At 44.3% G+C, this 22,075-nt stretch overlaps 1 protein-coding gene across 1 annotated transcript in view; it reads left to right on the plus strand.

Moving 5' to 3' along the window:
* The first annotated feature begins 5,240 nt into the window (after window positions 1-5,240).
* CENPU (centromere protein U) overlaps window positions 5,241-22,075 on the plus strand; it is a 35,440-nt gene continuing 18,605 nt past the window's right edge. Inside the window, exons 1-6 of the mRNA XM_032413793.1 lie at window positions 5,241-5,320; window positions 8,193-8,241; window positions 9,929-10,046; window positions 13,562-13,667; window positions 16,958-17,018; window positions 17,482-17,724. Coding sequence (XP_032269684.1) covers window positions 5,280-5,320; window positions 8,193-8,241; window positions 9,929-10,046; window positions 13,562-13,667; window positions 16,958-17,018; window positions 17,482-17,724 — 618 coding nt within the window. The 5' untranslated portion in view covers window positions 5,241-5,279. The remainder of the gene's footprint in view (window positions 5,321-8,192; window positions 8,242-9,928; window positions 10,047-13,561; window positions 13,668-16,957; window positions 17,019-17,481; window positions 17,725-22,075) is intronic.

Below are 22,075 nucleotides of genomic sequence, written 5' to 3' on the forward strand. Positions count from 1 at the left end.
CTTTCCTCTTCTGGTTGCTCACATTGTCCCAGGCTACCTGCAGGGGTCAGGACCCTGCTTCCTCCACTCCTGTGTGTTCAGCCCCCTTCCAACACCATGCTTCACCCCATCCTGGCCCCTGGCCCTAATCCCTACGTACACCGAGACAAGGTTGTTGAGTTTAACAAATATGCACAAAAGGTTAATGGTGATGGAGAGAGCACACACAACACAGGGACCATCTGAAAATAGAAATATGGGCCATGGCTTCCTTAAAGAGTTTCCCAGAGACCGGATCTGCCCTTGGCTGCAGCTTTGCTGATCTGCTGGGCTTCTCCTCTTCGCTTGACCAACCCTTCTCCCCTCTCCAGCTGCCAGCTCCCAACCCCCAGCCCCCACGTTTCTCTTACTGTCTTATGATGAGCCTTGGTGTTTGCCTCCTCCCACCCAGACTGGGCTCTACACTTGGCTTTCTACGTTCAGATGCTCATGAAAGTTCTGGTCTTCGCCCCAGCAGTACAATAAACCACAGAAGCTTGGAAATTGCCATTCAACACTAAATTCTTAGGCAAGGCTCCCACCCACCCTCTTTTTTTTTTTTTTTTTTAAGATTTTACTTATTTGTGAGAGAGAGAGCTCACAAGCAGGGGGAGCTGCAGGCAAAGGGAGAAGCAGACTCCCCGCTGAGCAAGGAGCCCGACATGGGGCTTGATCCCAGGACCCTGGGATCATGACCTGAGCCGAAGGCAGACGCCCAACTGACTGAGCCACCCAGGTGCCCCTCCCACCCACCCTCTGACCAGAGCAACTGAGAGTCTTCTCTATGTTACAGTATTACTGTTTTATCATACTTCGCATGCCCCGGAGATCCTGGAATGTGACCCCTTTCCTCTCCCCTTCCCTCACCCAATTTGAGAATCTCTGCTCTAAGCTAACAGTTTAACTGAGAAGGGAGCATGAGAGGAACAAATGTGAGCTTGGTGTTAGAAAGCCTAGGTTGGAATCCTGCCTTCCCTATGACTAGCTCTATGGGCTTGGGCAAGTTTCTGCAAAGGACTTCAGTTGCCTGTGTCCACAGCATCCATTTCCCACTTTCTCACTTTCCAACCCCCATCCACCACTGCCATTCTAGTAGGAATCCATGGGCTTCCTGGATGCTATTCCAGTTCTTTGGCCACAGGAATTGGCTCAGGGGTCATGTGTTTGGCCAAACACCAGTCTAGATGTTGCTGTGAAGGTATTTTTTAGATGTGATTAATCTTTATTTTATTTTATTTTATTTTAAGATTTTATTTATTTATTTGACAGAGAGAGAGACAGCAAGAGAGGGAACACAAGCAGGGGGAGCGGGAGAGGGAGAAGCAGGCTTCCCACCGAGCAGGGAGCCTGAAGAGGTGCTTGATGCCAGGACCCTGAGCTCATGACTCGAGCCAAAGACAGACGCTTAACGACTGAGCCACCAGGCGCCCCTAGATGTGATTAATCTTTAAATCAGCAGACTTTGAGTACAGCAGATTATTCTCCATGCTGTGGGTGGGCCTCACCCAACCAGTTGAAGGCCTTAAGAGCAAAGACTGGGATTTCGCGCATGATAAAAAAATATTCTGCCTCGGGGCGCCTGGGTGGCTCAGTCATTAAGCGTCTGCCTTCGGCTCAGGTCATGATCTCAGGGTCCTGGGATCGAGCCCCGCATCGGGCTCCCTGCTCGGCAGGAAGCCTGCTTCTCCCTCTCCCACTCCCCCTGCTTGTGTTCCCTCTCTTGCTATGTCTCTCTCTGTCAAATAAATAAATAACATCTTTAAAAAAAAAAAAAATATTCTGCCTCAAGACTACAGCCTAAAAATTCTCCCTGAGTTTCCAGCCTGCTGCCTTGCAGAATTCAGACTTAAGGCTGCAATATCAACTCTTACCTGAATTTCCAGGTTGCTGGCCTGGCCTCTCATTGCAGACTCACCAGCCTCTATAATTGATTGTGTGAGATAATTGGTTTTGTTTCCCTGGAGAACCCTGACTCACCGAGGTAGGTATGTCACCAAAGCTGGACTGATTTGAGTAAAGCTTAGGGCTTTTTCTGGGAATGCTAGACATGGCTATGCCCTTTTTTTTGAACAGTGGAGTTCAGATGTGAGACTTGGAACAGCTACCAGGTGCCAGCTCTGGGCCCGAATCCTAAGATCTAATGCAGGCACCACCACTTACCACCTGTGGGGCTGTTCTTCCATTTCCTCATCTGTAAAGTGGGATTAGAGTATTTACCACATAGGGTTATTGAGAGGTTTAAATGGTTTAATAAGTACTAAACCCTTAGAACAATGCCTGGATCATAGTAAATGCTCAATAAGTCCAAGCGATGATGATGATGGTGATGATGATGGTGATGATGGTGGTGATGATGATGGTGATGATGATGGTGATGATGATGATGATGATGATGATGGTGATGATGATGATGATGGTGATGATGATGGTGATGATAGTACCCAGCCTGAGGAAAAAGCTGATGTACAAGGAGGGCAAGAAAATGGATTCAGAGTCCTGATGGCTTGTCAAACCTCTAGGTCAAACTGCGCTTGACAGCCATTCTACCTCTGGACACAAGCTCATAAATTCCTTTTATTTTTTAAACTCTACTTGGGTTGAGTTTTTATTTCATCCAGAGTGCTGAACCTCTTCTGTCTTGACAGTTGGGCAGTTCTGTTTTTTGTTGTTTTTTTTTTCAGACCCACAAGCACAAGACCTACTACCCTTTTCCCAGAAAATGGAACTACCTATCCACTCTCTTAAGGGTGGATAGGAAATCCACAGATTTCTGTGGCTTCAGGAACCCTATTTCTACCCATTAGCCGGGAGGTACTTTCAATTCCTCAAAGGTATTTTACTCTCCAATGGTAATTGCCCACTTAATTCCTGGGTGGGGTTATATCACTAAGGAGGAATCAAGAAGGACCTATAAACAATGAAAAGATGATGGACTTAAGGAAAATGCAAATCAAAAACATAATAGGATAGCATTTCAGCTCACTAGTTAGGTAAAAATGTAAAAGTCTTGAAAGCTCTAAGTGTTGAAAAGTATAGAGAGCCAAGGGGACTCTTATATACTGCTGATGGGGGATTTAAATTGTAGTCTACCAAACAGGGTATAAAAATTGACATTACCGGGGCACCTGGGTGGCTCAGTTGGTTAAGCGTCTGCCTTCGGCTCAGGTCATGATCCCGGGGTCCTGGGATCGAGCCCCGCATCGGGCTCCCTGCTCGGCGGGAAGCCTGCTTCTCCCTCTCCCACTCCCCCTGCTTGTGTTCCCTCTCTCGCTGTGTCTCTCTCTGTCAAATAAATAAATAAAATCTTTAAAAAAAAAAAATTGACATTACCATGGAGAGCTGAAAATGTCATTGCCCTATGAGATAATATTAGTACTGAGTCTATCCTTAGAGAGACTCTCAGACATATGTCATGTGAGACACAAGAATGTTTAGCACTGCATTGTTGGTAAGAGCAAAAAGACTGAAGACAACTGATGTAGCCATACACAGGGGAATGGAGAAATAAAATGTGGAATATTTACTTAATGCATTCCAAAGACAATGAAAAAAAATGAACTACAGCTACATGCATTGATGTGGCTAAATCTAAAAATCATAGCTTTGATTAAGAGCACTTGCAGATATATATATATATATATATATATATATATATATAAATACCAAATATCATTTATATAAAGCTTAGAACAATACAGTAATTCATACATTATTTAGGGATTTATCAAGGTAGCTCCATTTTCTGGGAAAAGCTTTGTAAGTCTTGTGTTTGTGGGTCTGACGACAAGTCAGAAGAGTGGTTATCGCTGGCGGGATGGGTGGGGGGAGATAATGGTTTATTTTCTAATCCAGTGGTGAGTACATGGGTGCTTTTATTTTGTGGTTTTTTGTTTTTTTGCGTTTTTTTTGAGAGGCAGTGGGGAGGGAGGGGCAGAGGGAGAGAAAGAAATTTTTTTTTAAGATTATTTATTTATTTATTTGAGAAAGAGAGTGAGATAGAGAGCATGAGCAGGGGGAAGGGCAGAGAGAAGCAGACGCCCCGCGAAGCAGGGAGCCCAACGCGGGACTCGATCCCAAGATCCTGGGATCAGGACCCCAGCCGAAGGCAGAGCCCAACCGACTAAGCCACCCAGGCACCCGGGAGACAGAGAATCTTAAGCAGACTCTATGCCCAGCACAGAGCCCACGTTAGTGGGGGGTGGGGAGGATTGGATCTCATGACCCTGAGATCATGACCTGAGCCTTAAATCACCAGTCCGATGCTTAACTGACTAAACCATCCAGGCGCCCCATGGGTGTTCCTTTTTATCCGTACATTGTATATATTCTATTCTTTTGTGTGCATGAAATACGTTATAACTTTTTATTGTGATAAAATATACATAACATGAAATTTAGCATTTTATTCATTTGTAACTCTACACTTGAGCGACACTACTTCAGTACATTCAGGTTAGGCAATCAACCACTACTACCCATCTGCATAACTTTTTCATCGTCCCAAACTGTGCTTTTGGCCTCATATCCAAGAAATCATCGCCAAATTCAATGTCATGAAGTTTTTGCCTGTTTTCGTCTACGAGTTGTATAGTTTTCAAGTTTAGGTCTTTGATCCATTTTAAGTACATTTTTATTTACGGTATGGTTAGGGCCCAACGTTGGTTTGCAGGCCAATACATTTTTAAACAAAGAATAGGAGAATATTAACTCCAGAAGGGGCCCTCCCCATTTGCAGTGAGGAAACTGGAATAGGGGTAAAATAACACGCGCAGCTCACACAGCTGGTTGAGGGCAGCAGCGGAGTCAAATCCTGCCTTTTTGCGATGCATTGCTCTAAGCCTAAGCACCAGGAGCTCCTACCCGGATTTGGATCCGGTCCACAGAGCGACCGCACCACCTCTTTTCAGCTCCGGCTCCTCCCCTTCCCCGCCCCGTGGGCGGGTCCACGCGGTTAAGGAACTGCGGAGCTTTGGAAAACTGGCGCGGAACGCGGGTGGGAAGAAAAGCCCGGCAAACTGCTGACGTCTCAGAGACCATCAGCAATTGGTTGTAAGGCGTGGACTCCAGCTTTCCCAGAATTCCAGTCCGGGTTTTCTCTCGCGCTCCAGGACGGGGAGGAGCCCCGGGCCCTCTGGCGCTCAAGGTCCGGGGAGGGGCTTGGGGGCAGGCGAGCGTGCTCTGTCCCGATTGGCTGCTCGGAGCGGCGCGGGGTTTGGCGGGAGCTTTCCGGGCTCAGACTGCGGGGAGAGCGGTGGATTCGGATGGCTCCGCCGCGGCGGGTGCGGTGCCCGGGGCCGGGCGGGTAAGTTGTGCGGCCCGGGGGGACGCGGGCTGGGAACAGGTTTTATCTCGTTCCTCTACTGCGGTGTTTGTGCCTCTCGGAGCTGTTCGTGCTGCGCAGCGACGCTCCCTGGCTCTGCCACTGTGGAACTCGCTTAGGGCCTCGGTTTCCACCTGTAAAATGGGAATAATTATCCCGACTACCTAGGGTTGCCGCAAGATTTAAAGGAGTTAACAGCTGAACCCTGTGCCTGGAGGGTGGAAAAGAACGTTTGCTAATGCTAGCTTTGCGTGGGCGGGTGTAGTCTAAAGTAGACTCAAAATATTTTGAAACAAAATATCCAATAAATAACGCATCGATTACCTGCTGCTTGCCACACATTACATTCTAGAAACGTTTGCACTCCGGCTGGGAGTAAGTATTCTTATTTTCAAGACCCTGGTGGTTTTGTAACACAGACCTTAAAGCTGAACCGAATCTCCAGCTGGGAGACCAAGCTGCCGCTTGTTATTTTTTAAAAGAGGCGCTCCAGGATGGGTCAGGCACTTGGTTTTTATTTGTTTATCAAAAAGGGCATGCATTATAGGCTGCCAAACCGCTCTCCAAAATGTTATTTTTAATGGATTCATTGACATCTTGCCCACTGGCAGTGTCTTGAGCACTAAAGGGTCTCGGCTTGCCACAGTGGGTACACAGGGTCATACAAATCCAGGAGTTCTCCAGGACGGTGGGAAGACTGCCTGGAGGAGGTGGCATTTTAGATGCGAGCTGACTGTGGAAGGTGAGCCAAGCAGAGTATAGGGCGGGGAAAGGCTGGAGCAGGGCGGAGCAGGCAGGTGGAATAAACAGACTAGACTCTGTGGCTGGTGGGGAAGAACGGAAGACTCTCCCAGTGGAGGGGAGGATGGGGAAAGAATATGGGCCTTAACATCACCTGACAAGAGTTAAGCTTATTCTGATAGGCCAGGTAGCTTTTGTTTCTGTCCCCTGACTTCCCCTTCCCCATTTTTCGCCCTCTCTCTCCATATGTGTGTGTGTGTGTGTGTATACATGTAACATTCTTGCCTTTGAGACTCCTGAAATCTGTTCACCCCTCCCCCTAAAGCGCACTGCGGCACATATACCAAAAATCTTACATATGGTATCACAGAGGTTTCTGTCTTTCAGAAACCTCACCTTGCTCCTACGCTAAGGTAAGGAGGAAACCTGACTTTTTCTTAAGCACAGAGGAGGCAGGAGCCAGTGGGGAGGAGGATAAGAAGTTAGGCGATCTGGGTTTTAGTCCTATTTCTGTTCCTTGGCTGTATGACCGTGGATAAGTCACTTTTCTGAAACCCTAGAATCATAAATGCCATAAAATGAAGACCTGTTCTATCTTCTTCTTGGGAGCTGAGAATCCAGTAGAGCAGAGGTTCTTAAGGTGTGGTTCCTTGCATTTGTTAGAAATGCAAAATCTCAGATCCCATCCTGGGCTTACTGAATCAGAAACTCTGGGGCTGGGGCCAAGCCATCTGGGTTTGAAGCCCTCCAGGTGATTCTGATGCCAGAAGTTTGAAAACCGCTGCTCTGAGGAGTTCAACTTTTTTGTTTGTGATTCACAATAATGATATTTTTACATCACTGTACATAAATGTGCACTACACACGTGTAGAACAAGAAAGAGTTTATGCAGATACAATGTCCAGTGCAATCTTACATTTTATATTCTTTTGTATTTCCTTTTTGAAAACGCAGAAAGAAATTTTTAAAGGACATGATGGCGCAACGGATGAAATTTGGATATAGACTGTAGATTATATAATCATATCAGTGTTACTTTTCTTAATTTGGAAATTGTACCATGACGATGCAATATACTCTCTTGCTTAGGAGAGACACACTGAACTATTTAGGGGTAAAGGTGCATGGTGTCTGTCGTTTACATGTACACAGAGAAAGCATATGAGACAAAATGGAAACAATTGGTGAACCTGGGTGAAGGATATACCGAATGTTCTTACACTTGTGATTTTTCTGTAAGTTTGAAATTATATCAAATACAACATTACTCAAATAGGGATTCAGACACACTAAGCTGATTTTGCTACCCACAAACGGGTGTCTGCATGGCGTGTTGTAAAGTCAGGGGCTGAGGATGGAATTTCCCAGAGCATTCCCAGTGCCCCTAGTACAATGCCTGGTGCACAAAGGATACTCGATACACATTCACTGGCGATAATATTTCCTGCCACTCTCATTTCCAGTTTGTATTTTAGTCCCTGTTTTTACATCTTGTTTACTTTAAGCTTGAAGATGTACAACTTTATCCTTTCATCCTAATGTCCAGTGGAGGGGCATGAAGGGGCGGAAGGAGGGAAGCTGGATTTGAACTGGTGCACGTTTTAATGCAGGCTTCTCCTTGGCTGTGTGCTGCTTCGGGTGAATTGACATCTGCAACATGGGCTTCGCTTCTGCTTTATAGGACTGTGAGAGCCAAATGAGAAAATGTATGTGCAAGAGCCAGGCATGGGGTGGAACGGGTGTCAGGTGCTTTTTAAATGCCAGTGGACCTCCCTTTTGCTCAGTTCTGCAGAAACGGTCAGTCGCTGCTGTTGACTTGTCCTCAGGGCCGAGGATAACAGCAGGATGAAGAGTGTCTGTGTCTCTGAGGGAGAGAGGTGTGCGACTTTCTACACCGGTGATCTGATTTGACCTGTAAAAAATATGTGTGAGATACAGGTTCTGTTTTCTGAAAGGATTTGGCCATAACCTGACTTGCACTGGGTGCACACTATTCGTGCAACTAACAAGGAATATAATTTGGGGAGAAAAAATGCTTAGGGTTGCAAGTTATAGGGTGCTTCCCCAGTTATTTTAAATATTTCCTCCTGTGTGTGTTTTTGCTGTTTAATAGTGTGAGATCTTCAAAGAACGCTGTAGGAAGAACACATTCCACAAAAGATGTAAGTTATCTTCGTATTTTAATGTGATTCTCTCGTAATTGATGATATGAAATAACATGTTTCGTGGGAAGCTTCGAATCTCATAGATTTCACTGGGTAAACTCAGTGTTTTATTGTGATGAAAAGCATATTCCTTTTCCTCCCACCTTTGCCAGTATATTGGAAGAAATGACCACTGTTAACATTTTGAATCTTTTTTTCTGGGCCTCCGTTTTGTTTTTTGGTTTTTTTTCCAGTTGGATAATTGATATCCTATAAAAATGTGTACAACTCTCTGTATTTTGCTTTTTTCACTTAACCACTTCTCCATTTGTTTCCCACAATTGTTTATGATGTCATGCTATTGATTTAGTCCACATTATAGTTTCTCTTTAGGGTCTTAAAATAAATGTACGTTAAAGGCGGGTATATTTCTTCAGCACTCTCCATAGCTCATTTCATATTATTTTCCAGTGGCTCATCCACTTGGCAGTGGAAACCTACATTAATGACGTCTGAGAGTGGCTGCTTTCAGGGTGCAGGGAGTGGGGGGTTTTGTCTGCTCTCTGCCCTGCCCTCCTGTCCTGTGAGCTCTCTCCACCTGCTGCCCTAACCCCCTTCTTGTCCTGCGGGAAGGCCTGGGACACCTCTGCAAAGGTTGCGCTCAGCTCTGGGCTCCCACACTGCCCTAGCGTGCTTGTTCTCTGGATGGGTTTCTCTCAGCTCTCTGCCCTCGGTGGCTGACATCCAGCGTACCTGGCGTGGGTTTCTCCAAGTTCTTCAGCCCCGCTCCCAGCCTGCCGTAGCCGGAAGGAAGTCCGGAGTGCCCGAGGAGGATTTTTCAGCTCTCCCGACCTCTTCCCTCGAAGGCGGCTGTATGCCGGAGGCCAGTTTGCCTCAGGGAGATGGAAGGTCTATAAATGGGAAAGTTTTGTTTTTTGTTGTTCAGTTTATTCCATCTTCTTTATATCTTCCAGAATTTTCTCATACTTTCTCATCTGTTAATGGCACCCTTCCTCATTTTCCAGAGTTATAATGGAAGTTTTTCTCATTTTCTGTATGTTTTGGTCTATTCATGAGGATTTAGGGCAGCAAACTTCATGGGGCTTGTTAGTATATGGAACCATAAACCTTTGTCTCTCTCCTTTGGTTGGGAGCTCCCCCCGCCCCGTATCCTTATGAACTTTCAGGTGTATGGGCGTATTTCTGGAGAGAGGGCCCAGAGCTCTCCCGAGATCAGGAGTCGGCAGACTATGACCCAGAGGCCAAATCTTGCCTGCCCCCTGTTTTTTGGACTAAGAATGATTTTTACATTTTTAAATGGTTGAAATAAAGTCAAAAGAAGAACATCTCACGATAGGGGAAAATGTTCTGAAATGCAGATTTCCGTATTCGTAAATAAAGTGTTATTGCAACCCAGCCATGTTTACTCTTTCTGCATTGTTGCTGTCTGCTTTCAGTCGGTAGCGGCTGAGTGGTTGCAACAGATGCAAAGGCTAATGTAGTTGCTGTCTGGTCCCTTCCAGAAAAGTTCGCCAGTCCTGGCCTTGGTTTGTCAAAGGGGTCTGTGCCTCGTCCCGCAGCCAGTGTGAAGGATCATTTCATTCGGCAGCACGAATAGCGGAATTGTCCTTGCTAAATAAATCGGCTTTATAATGTTCCTGCTTGTTAGCGCCAATTCAATGACTTTGACTTTGTCTACTTTTAGAAAGCCGGCCCAAAGCAGAAGCCCACTGACGTATTTCATTTTCCTGATAATTCTGTTATCTCCAGCATCGGCAGACTGGGTGAAAATGAGAAAGATGAAGAACCTTACGAAATCTTTGGTTAGTATTTTAAGTCTTTATCCTAAAAATTTTAAAGTAGTTTATCCTAAAAGCTTTAGGCTAGTTATTGATAAAAATATGGAAATATCTTCAAATATAAAAACCCAATGTCTGCATATGACTATAGTGTTTGGGGGAGTACTTGATAATTTGAGTTAATTTTCCTCACTTCTAGGTACGTTGGAACTAAGAACTCTGTTAAACATTTATCGGGGTGGAACTCTTCTAGTAGCATTTGTCAACAAGCCAGTCCGATCAGGACACCCGTTACAGTACTCTGTAACAAGAAGAGTATGAACTGTGTTTCTCACTCCATACCACGAATAGAGTCATTCAGTAAGGGGCTTTAATTTAGGGAGGAGAAGAGGGGTAATTTTCCCTTTTCCTTAATACACTGAGTCAGAGGTTCCTTCAGGAGAGCCGGGGGAGAGCTTCACCTGTGTTCCTTGGAATGTGAGGAAAACAGGGCTGGTACCCAGTTGACCAGGAGTATGTGAGTTGTCCAGCTGGGCCTGCTTCTGGCTGGGTCCTCACTGGCCACTCCACGAAAGTGCCAGGTGCTTTGAGATCAGCAGTGATCAGACATTGTTGCTGGAATAAGTTTAAAGGGCATTTTGAAAACCTGTACCCTCTGACATATTTTTAATTTGGTCTCTAATATCTTCTAGTCTAGTCTTTTGTTAATAAAAGAATATTGTACGTTTTGTAAGATAAGCATTACCAGAATACATCTTTTGTTATGGCTTTATTAAAATGTTTTAATTACTTATTTAAAGGAAATTTAAATGTAAAAGATCTGAATCCAAAAGAAACCCCATAATTTTTTTTTTAATTTTATTATTTTTTAGAGAGGGGGAGGGAGGAGAGGGGCAGAGGGAGAGGGAGAGAGAGAATCTTAAGCACCTCCACACCCAGCACGGAGCTCGATCTCACGACCCTGAGATCATGACCTGAGCCGAAATCACGAGTCGGACGCTTAACCAACTGAGCCCCCTGGGGTGCCCCCACATAAATTTTTTAATTGAAATGTAATTCACTTACCAAAAAATTCCCCGTTTTCAAGTGTACAATTCTTTTTTTTTTTTAAGATTTTATTTATTTATTTGACAGAGAGAGACACAGTGAGAGAGGGAACACAAGCAGGGGGAGTGGGAGAGGGAGAAGCAGGTTCACCAGTGAGCAGGGAGCCCGATGCGGGGCTCGATCCCAGGACCCTGGAATTACGACCCGAGCCAAAGGCAGCTGCTTAACCGACGGAGCCACCCAGGCGCCCCAAGTGTACACTTCAGTGGTACTTTCGTGTAGTCACAGAATTGTACGACCATCACCACTGTGTATTCCAGAACCTTTTCATCACCCAGCAGGAAACTCTGTACCCATTAGCAGTCCCTCCTCACCCCTCCGTCCCCCACCCCCAGCCCCTGGCAACCTTCCACCTCCTTCCTGACCATGGGTGTGCCTGCTCCTGTAAATGGAGTGGTCATACACTGTTCGTTTGTGACTGGCTTCTTTCATTCAGCGCAGTAGTTTCAAGGGCCGTATGTATTGTAGCACGTGTCGATGTGCTTCATTCCTAAAAACGCTTTAGCTCAGGAATCCATTGTTTGAATATACCTCACTTTGTTCTCCACTCAGCAGTCGACGTACAGGGTCATTTCCCCTGTGGGCCCAGTCTGAGTTACCCTGCCGTGAACGTTCATATACAAGTTTTTGTCCGGACCTGTGTCTTCATTTCTCTTGGGTCCATACCTGAGGGGGAAGCTGCTAAGTCGTATGGTCGTGCCCCGTCACCGTTTTGCGGAACTGCTTTACCGAGCAGCCGCCCCCCACCCAGCGATGCACGAGGCCCCAGTCTCCCCGCAGCTTGGTCAGCCCTTGCTGTCACCTGACTGTCTGATTCTGGCCATGAGCGTGAAGTGCTGTCTCATTGTGTTTGTGTGGTAACCTCTACAGACCGTGAAATTGACCGTTTTCACCACTTGTAAGAGTACAGTTCTGTGACATCAGCACGCCGTTGTGCAGCTCTCCTCACTGTCTACCTCCAGAACCTTCCCGTTTGCCCCTACCTGAGAGTCTGCCCGCCAGACAGTAGCTCCTCATTGTCCACGCCTCCCAGCCCAACTTGTTGGCTCTTGCAATTTGACTACTCTAGATACTTCGTATGAGAGGATTCTTACAGTATTTTTCCTTTCATGCCTTTTTTTTTTTTCCCCAGTTAGCGGTATGTCTTCAAAGTCCGTCCGTGTTGTAGCACGTGTCTGAATTTCCTTTTGAAAACTGAATCGTATTCCATCCTCTGTGTTATCCATTCATCTGTCCATGGACACTGGGGTTGCTTCCACGTTTGATGACTGTGAATAACGCTGCCGTAAACACGGACGTACGATCATCTGTTTGAGTCCCCGCTTTCACTTCAGGGTACAGATGCAGAAGTAGGGTTGCTGGATCCTGTGTTCACTTTTTTGAGGCCTCGTTATGCCGTTTTCCATTGAGGCTGCAACATTCCCGTTACATTTCCAACTAGCAGTCCATGAGGGTTCTAGTTTCTCCACATCCTCCCTTGGGTTTTTTCTGATGATAGCCATCCCAGTGGATGGAAAATGGTACCTCATTTTGGTTTTGAATTGTATTTCCCCAGTGGCTAATGATCTTGAACATCCTTTTATGTGCTTATTAGCCATTTGTGTATCTTTTTAAGAGCTATCTATTCAGATCATTTACCCATTTTTAAATCGGATTATTTATCTTATTAAAATTGGGTTATCTCTCTCTTTATGTGAGAGTCCAGTTTGGATGACTGGTTACCTATGGAGATTCAGGATTGGTTTATTTCTTTTATTCTTTGTTATTTGCAGTTGTAAACAAATCCCTTTGCTTGGTTGAGGGCAACACAGAATATACTACTAACTTTAAAATCGTGCATTGATAATGTTCATCGTTTAAGCAGCTGTTTATTTGAACACCTGTCTTTTAAATCTACACCACCATGCTAAAATTTCAGCATGAAGCAATGGTTGCTTGGCTCTTACCAGGCACCCTGCAGCAATCCCTGGCCGCCCCCCGCCCTCCCCCAAGCTCCCCCTGTCAGCCAGCAGCCTGGCCTGGCGTGCTGAGGTCCCAATTGACCTGAGCGGGTAGGAATGTCCTCCTTTACTGAGTCCTTTCTGTGCCTTTCCCAGCAGTGGTCTCTCACGTAGAGCCGTGACGCTCCATCGGGTGAGAACAGAGAATGCCAGGCTTCCTATTTAGATTTCTTTTAGCTCATTAAAAAATTCCCACATAGTATGTAAATACAGTAATACAGGTTATAACTGATAAATGTCCATGTATGTACTAGTGAAACGGTTTAAATTTCTTAGTGTTGAGGTGTGAGCTCAAAAGCATTTGGGGAGTAAGTCGCCTGTGTGGTGGTGAGTCGTTCAGACTGAGCTTGCCCTGGTAAAGGGCATAGACACTGCCCAAGCCGCCAGACTTCTGAAGTGGCTTTTTTTTTTTTTTTAAATAATCTTTTGTAGACCCTCCTTTACACAGCACTGCTATATATGCTGATGAAGAAGAATTCTCCGAATACAGCGGGTCATCCATCCCCTCAACTCCTCAAGGAAAAGAAGTGGAGAAAGGGTACGGTTACATTTCAAGCAGTCGTTTATTCATGGTCAATGGGATTTCTGAGAAGCTCTCTAAGATAGAAGCTTATAAAACTAAAGCTTTCTAGACATCTTCGGAGCCAACTTCGGTTTTTCCTCAAGAGAACTGGTAATGAAAACTTGTTCTCAGAAAATAACACACTTATAGTAACTAATTATAGTGCATATTTCCAGTCCTAGAAAACAGTTCTGGGCATGTATTACGGCAGGATGACTGCAGCTAATACTGTGTTGTATGTCTGAAAGTTGCGAAGAGAGTAGATCTGAACAGTTCTCGTCACAAGAAAAACAAGTTTTGTAGCTCTGTATGGTGACAGATGTTAACTGGACTTATTGTGGAGATCATTTTGCAATGTGTACAGTAGCAAATGATCACGTTGTACACCTGAAACTAATATATGTCAGTTCTACCTCAGTTATAACAGTCCAATTTAATCTAAAAAGCCCCAAAGTAGTTATAATTGACAGCAGACTATCCTAGAAAACATGCTTGTGAAGGGGGTTTTAGCTTTGAGGTAAAGGGAGGGAGGGAGAAGCTTTTTTTTTTTTTAAGTTTCGAGCAGCACATGTACTAAAGTTTTTATTTTAATACTAATTGCCGGGTTCTCATCACAGGTGCACTGCTTAATCCCATCACCTATTTCACCCATCCCCCCACCCTCCTCCCCGCTGGGAGCCATCAGTTTGTTCTCTGTAGTTAAGAGTTTGTTTCTTGGTTTGCCCTCTGCTCTTTTTTTTTTTTCCCTTTGCTCCTTTGTTTTGTTTCTTAAATTTCATATGAGTGAAATCATATGGTATTTGTTTTTCTCTGACTGACTTCACTTAGCATAATACTCTCTAGCTCCATCCACATCATTGCAAATGGCAAGATTTCATTTTTTTTTTTTTGATGGCTGAATAACATCCTATTGTATATATATACACCACTTTATCCATTCATCAGTCGATGGACACTTGGGCTGTTTCCACAATTTGGCTATTGTAAATAATGCTGCTGTAAACATCGGGATGCATGTATCCCTTTGAATTAGTGTTTTTGTATTCTTTGGGTAAATACCCAGTAGTGCAATTTGCTGTTTAATTTTTTGAGGAAGCTCCATACTGTTTTCCAGAGTGGCTGCGCCAGTTTGCATTCCCACCAACAGTGCATGAGGGTTCCCTTTCTCCACATCCTCACCAACACCTGTTGTTTCTTTTATCATTGATTTTAGTCATTCTGACAGGTGTAAGGTGATACCTCGTAGTTTTGATTTGCATTTCCCTGATGGTAAGTGGTGGTGAGCATCTTTTCATGTGTCTCTTGGCCATTTGGATGTCTTCTTTCGAGAAATGTCTGTTCAAGTCTTCTGCCCATTTTTTAATTGGATTGTGTGCCTTTTGGGTGTTGAGTTTTGTAAGTTTTTTTTTAAGAAATGAAAGTTTTTAAAGATTTTATTTATTTGAGAGAGAGAGCAAGTGAGCGGGGGGGGGGGGTGGGGGGCAGAGGGAGAGGGAGAAGAGGCTCCCCACTGAGCAGGGAGCCTGATGCAGGGCTCAATCCCAGGACCCCGGGATCATGATGCTTAAACAACTGAGCCACCCAGGCGCCCCTTGCAAGTTCCTTATATATTTAGGATACTAACCCTTTATCAGATATGTCATTTGCAAATATCTTCTCCCACTCAGTAGGTTGCCTTTTAGTTTTGTTGATTGTTTCCTTCCCTGTGAGGAAGCTTTTTGTCTTGATGAAGGCCCTTGCTTTTGTTTCCCTTGCCTCAGGAGAGATACCTAGTAAGAAGTTGCTACGGCCAATGTCAAAGAGGTTACTGCCTGTGTTCTCTAGGATTTTGATGGTTTCAGGTCTCCCATTTAGGTCTTTCATCCATTTATATGGACACGAAGGGGAGTCGGGGCAGCAGGGACGAGAGAGAGCAGCATTTCCCAGGACTCACAGGGGCATCAGCCTCTAGGTCCAGATCCTCACCAGGGATGTTTGGGTCTTTGTTCCTTGATCTCCTTCCCCTCTCCCCTCTTTATGTGCACAGGTGATGCTGCTCTCGGCTCTCTCCTCTCCACCCGCCCCCCGTGTTACTCTCATGGTGTTAGCTACCCAGATGCCACTGCGCCCCGAGTCTGTCTGTCCTGCCTAGCCTTTCTCCGGGGCCCACCATGTCCTGCAGATTGGCCATATGTCCCTAGATGCCCACAGGCACCTCAGATTCAACAAAGGCAAAACCAAGCTCAGTCCTTTCCTCTGTCACCCAGTGTCAGCAAGCTGCTTTGAGATTCTCTAGATTAATGGTCCTGCTGTCCCCTAGGAGTCACTCCTGGTAGCTTCTCTGCTCTGACCAGTCCTGTTTGTCCTCTCCATGCCCCTGCCACGGTCTGGCCACCTGTTCCTCTCGCCACGTTCCTGCAGCAGGGGCCTGCTGTCCCTTGTTTCCAGAACCGCTCTCTCCCCTCTGGCCCGCCCACCCCACACCTTTCAGTGCCATCTTTCTAAACTGCCAGTCTTCTCTCCCTGGTATGCTGCCACCTTCAGGGGGCCCCCTGCGTTCTGAATGCATGGTGTACAAGTTGGCGTTAAATGAATGTTGAATTGAGTGGAAAAATGAACTCTCATCTCTCATCGGAAATTTAGGGTTGTTTTTTTTTTTTTTCCTTTTCAAAGGGAAGAAGAAGGACTTCCCTTTTATATCCCCTAATGATGGGGCTGGTGTCTGTGGATAAGCTTTTATTTCAAATGATGAGCCATATATATAGCCGGGATTGGTAACGTGGGGGAAAGTGCAGTTCTGGGGCATGACCACAAGGTGGTGCAGTAATGGGGTGCCTACTTGCCTGCCAAGAGTAAACTGATGTGGCATGGGCGTGGGAAGATGTGGGAGATGACCCATAACTCTGGGAGGGTGGCAGGCCCGCCCAGGACAAGTGGGAAATCGCCTCATGAAAGTGAGCTTGTGGGGCGCCTGGGTGGCTCAGTCGTTAAGCGTCTGCCTTCGGCTCAGGTCATGATCCCAGGGTCCTGGGATCGAGCCCCACATCAGGCTCCCCGCTCAGCAAGGAGCCTGCTTCTCCCTCTCCCTCGGCCTGCTGCTCCCCCTACTTGTGCTCTCTCTCTCTGTCAAATAAATAAATAAAATCTTAAAAAAAAAAAAACAAAAAAAAAAACCTTTAAAAAAAAAAAAAAGAAAGTGAGCTTGTTTTAATATTGGATGAGCGACTTATACAAGACGTGAAAAAAAAAATAGGTGCAAGATATTGACGGTTTGTTCTTCGGTACAGGTCAGACACTTACGAAATTGAAGCAGGTGAAAACATGTCTATAGAGATAAGTGCAAAAAAGGTATGTAGGAGTGTTCTCTCTTCTATCTTGCAACAGATTTCCTTTCCTATTTCGATTGATGCAAATAGAGAAAATGTGCCGTAACCACATTTTACATAGAGAAAGAATGTTACGTTTCAGGAGATACTTTTATTGTAAAAAGGGAAATAGCTTTTCATATTTTAGGTGCTTTTATTTATAGAGACCTCCAATCTCTGTGTCCCTAGTCGGTTTTCAGAGCGTTCATGTCATCTGTTTAGATCGTGATCTACAAAGGCAGAGCGAACTGTGGGGAGCGTTTATTTGGAGCTCTTGAGTCTGGGTTTCCCCACCTGCCTGCTAATCTCGTTGCCATCTTCCTTTATGTTCAAGCTGGAAGGTGGGAAATGAGAAATGTGGACTTAACTAGGGCTATCCACTATTACAGTAAGGATGATAAAGCATTTGTATTTTCTAAACCAGTAATGCTGCTTTCTTGCCATAGCCAAGAAGAAAAGTCAAGCCCATTAGCGATGAATCTGAAAGCACCGAAGAAGGTGATATAAGAAGAAAAGTTCAGTCTGCAGAGAAAATAAGGACACAGCCACACGAACCTGTTTCAGATACACCATGTCCATCTTCAGAGCTTCCAGAGAAACTGGCTGAGTCGGTCACTCCTAAAAAAATCAGACCCCTTAGTGCCAAGTCAGTTGTTGAGAAAGAGGCCATGACAGAACCACATCAGTCGGTAAGAGAGTGCCTGCCATCCCCCTGGAGGGAAAAAAAAAAAGAGTTGAGGAAAATAAAGCATTTCCTCTCTTTCCTTTGTTTCTTTAAAAAGATAAGTTATATATTTTTGTTGTAAAAATGTTTGAGAACATTCAGAAGGTATGGAAAGGAAAATAAAATCACCTACAATCAATCCCATCTCCCGAAAAGAGCCACCCTGCTCCTTGGTCTAGGCTCCTCAGCGCCTTTCCTGCACTTTGCTCACCCCCAGTGGGACCAGCCTGGGCACTTGTGTCCTAGGCTACCATCTTAATGAGTGTTCTAGGCTACCATCTTAATGAGCGCACGCCATTTCATTCATGAGTGTGCTGCAGTGTAGTTAATCTCTAACAAATGGTTGCAATTCAAAAAAATTTTTAATTGCTTTCATGAATTTTTTTCTAGCTAAATCTTGGTATACACCCTCGATCATTTCCTTAGGAAAAAAGTGGCTAGGATTTCTGGGTTATAAGCACTCTGTTTTAAATTCTTGACATTTATGATCTTTTGGTCAAGCTCTTAATATATCATTTTATTCATTTGGTTTAATGCTTTGAATAATTCATTCTCATGTCCAAAAAAAGTTTTAAGTTTAATGTGTTTCTGCTGCATCATGTTCCACTTTCCATCTTCCTCACCCAGTAAATATACATCCAAGTGACATTCTAAGTAGGTTCTTATGTGTTCTTCCAGTTTCCTTCTGCCAGTATAAACAAATATGGATCTATTTTCTTCTTTTAGTTTCCCCTTTCTACACAAATAGAAGCATATTATACATGTTGTTTTGCCTCTTATTGGTCTGTCTTGGTGAACATCCCATGTGAACTTGAATTTGTAGTTGTTTGAGGTATTGTGGGAATGTGCTCTCAGGTCAAGGTGACTGACATATGTTCAGTTATTATGTCTCCTTTACGGTCTTTTTATAGTGGGGGAATAGTCTACTTGATTACAAAGTGGAGTTTTTGGATGTTTTGTTTTGTTTTTAAAGACCTTATTTTTTGAGAGAGAGTAAGAGAGAAAGAACGAGCAGGGGGAAGGGCGGAGAGAGAGGGAGAAGCAGACTCCCCACTGAGGACCCTGGGATCATGACCTGAGCGGAAGGCAGATGCTTAACCGACTGAGCCACCCAGGCGCCTCAGGTGGTTTTTAATATCCCAATTTTGTGGATTCTCTTTAGTTCTCCGGAGTTTTGCATCATGAATTTGTAGCTTAGTTCTTTGTTTTCTTAATTTTACACTTAAAAGTTACAAAAATAGTGCAGGAAGTTCCCACATGTTTTTCACCCAGCTTCATCTAATTCTTGCTTTTTACATTACCAAAGCACAGTGATTAAAACCAGGACGTTAGGGGCACCTGGATGGCGCAGTCAGTTAAGCGTATTCTGTTTTCTGTTTCTTCCAGTTTTGGTAGCTCTGGCATTCCTCAGCTGATGTCACATCACTTCCTTATCTGTCTTCCATCTTCACATCATCTTCTCCTTTGTGTGTGTCTCATCTCCCTCTGCCTCTCTCACAAAGGATGCTTGTGATGACACTCATGGGCATGGACATATCTTAAGGGGCACCATTCACTACATACGGGCTTCACTAAACGACCTTCCTTCCTCCCTTCCTCTTTTTCTCCCTCCCTCTCTCTTTCTCTTTCTTTATAGTGGGGGTGGGGGAGGGGACGGTGCAGAGGGGGAGAGAGAGAGAGAGAGAGAGAGAATCCCAAGCACATTCCACACCCAGCATGGAGCCTGACATGGGGCTCCATCTCACAACCCTGAGATCATGACCTGAGCCCAAATCAAGAGTTGAACACTTAACCGACGGAGTCACCCAGGTGCCCCCTTCACTGCAGATTTTAAAAGCCAGTTTAGTCCGTGAAACTGAAAACAAAGCAATAGAAGTTTATCCAATTTGCAAATCAGAGAGAAAAAGTTTGGAAAAAAAAAAAATCAGAGAGTCACAGGAACCTGTGTGACAATACCAAGGACCTAAAATATATAATAAGAGTTCTGAGGGGTGCCTGGGTGGCTCAGTTGGTGAAGTGTCTGCCTTCGGCTCAGGTCATGGTCCCAGGATCCTGGGATTGAGCCCCACATCGGCTCCCTGCTCAGCGGGGAGCCTGCTTCTTCCTCTCCCTCTCCCTGCTGCTCCCCTTGCTTGTGCGCTCTCTCTCTGTCAAATAAATAATTAAAATCTTAAAAAAAAAAAAAAAAAAGAGTTCTGAAAGAAGAGTCAGAATGGGGGTAGAAAAATTAAAATTTAAGAAATAAAATGACTGGAATTTTCCAACTTACAGATCCAAGAAGCTCAGTAAACCCTAAAGCAAGATAAAACCATACTTAAGGATATCATAGTTAAAATGCCAAAAAACAAAGAAAAGCAGAAAATCTTGACAGCAGCCAGAGAAAAGGGACAGAGTAAATATATATGGGAACAATGACAAGTCTCAGAGCTGTCTCACAGAAACAGTGGAGACCAGAAAACAATACAAAGACATACTTAAAGAGCTGAAGAAAAAAGAAATGTCAACCCAGAATTCTACATCCAGTGAATACATCCTTTAAAAAGGGGTGAATAAACACATTCAGAAAGAAAATTTGAGAGAATGTGTTGCCAGCCGACCTGCATTAAAAGGATGCTGCAGAATGTTCTTTAGGCTGAAGAGAAAAGGTATCAGAAGGAAACTCAGATCTATAGGAAGGAGAAAAGACAACTGGAAAAGAAAAATCAATTAAAAAAAGGAGGGGGGCACCTGGCTGGCTCAGTTGGCAGAGCATGCGACTCTTGACAGGGTTGTGAGTTCGAGCCCTCGTTGGGCGTGGAGCCTACTTAAAGAGAATAAATAAATTTTAAAAAATGAGTAGGTGACGGGACGCCTGGGTGGCTCAGTCGGTTAAGCGTCTGCCTTCGGCTCAGGTCGTGATCCCAGGGTCCTGGGATCGAGTCCCGCATCGGGCTCCCTGCTCCGCGGGGAGCCTGCTTCTCCCTCTGCCTCTGTCTCTCTCTCTCTCTCTGTCTCTCATGAATAAATAAATAAAATCTTTAAAAAAAAAAAAATAAAATAAAAAATAAAAAATGAGTAGGTGACAAAAACTACATATTTTTTTTTCTTCTCATAATTTCCTTAAGAAACAGCTGTTTCAAGCAAAAATGACAACACCATAAGGTTGGGTTTACAATGTATGTAGAAGCAAAACCTGTGTCCAAAGCAGCACAGAGGATGATGGATAAAGAAAATAATGTGGTTATGTAATGAGATTTATGCAGTGGAAAGTAGGATATGAGGTGGTAACATACTGATTCTAAGTAGATTTTGCTAACTGAAGGATGCATATTTTTAACCCAGGAGCAACCACTCTTAAAAAAATTCAGAGGCATAGCTAAGAAGCCAATCGAGGAAAGAAAATGGAATACTGAATTATATTCAGTTAATCCAAAATTAGCAACAGAGGGAAAAAAGAAAAACGAAAGGCCAGTGGAAAACAATAAGGAGGATGGTAGACTTGAACCTAATTATACTTAAAATTACATCAAAAGCAAATGGACTTTTGGAGAGGCAATAGCAGGACGAAATAGATGAATGGAAAACAAAGAGCAATATGGCTGCCTTAAACCTAACCACACCAACAATTACATCCAAAGTAAGTGAGCTAAACATTCCAACTGTAACGGAGAGACTATGGATAACTATATGCTACTCTGCAAGAGATACACTTTAAAGACAAAAACAAGAGCATCATGGCCGAGTAAGACGTCCTTTGTGTACCCCCCGCAGCAACAACAGTTGGGCATCCGTCCACAGATAAGTGTCTGTGATGGGAGCTGTGGGATCCAGCACCATAGGCCCAGGGACCTAAGTGTCTCGCCAACACCTTTATTTTGGCCCATTGGAACTGATTTCAGACTTCTGCCCCCCAGAACTGTTGGAGAATAAATTTCTGTTTTAAGCCATCAAGTTGGGTAACGTATTGTAGCAGCCACAGGAAACAAACATGACCCAGTGACTTCTTAGCTATGTGCTCTTTGGTTCTAGAATTTCCATTTAGGGTTTTTTTTTGTTTGTTTGTTTTTTTAATATAGTTTCTCTGCTAAGGTACCCTGGTTTTTTTTAGTCATTAAGACCACCATTTCTTTTTACTTCTTTGGGAAGTAGCTCCTTTAACAAAGTCTTTGTTTGGGGCTAAGTTGGGGTTAGTTTCTCTTGAGTATTTTTTTCTGTTTTGACTATGGGTCCCATTTTTTGTATAACATTTTGAATACTTTTGGATTGTGTATTGGATATTGTTGACGGGTTGTTGAGACTCTGAATTCTGTTATCTTCTTATGAATGTTGACTTTTTA

This window comes from Phoca vitulina, unplaced genomic scaffold, assembly GCF_004348235.1.
Source record: "Phoca vitulina isolate PV1807 unplaced genomic scaffold, GSC_HSeal_1.0 scaffold15, whole genome shotgun sequence".
Classification (NCBI taxonomy): Eukaryota; Metazoa; Chordata; class Mammalia; order Carnivora; family Phocidae; genus Phoca; species Phoca vitulina.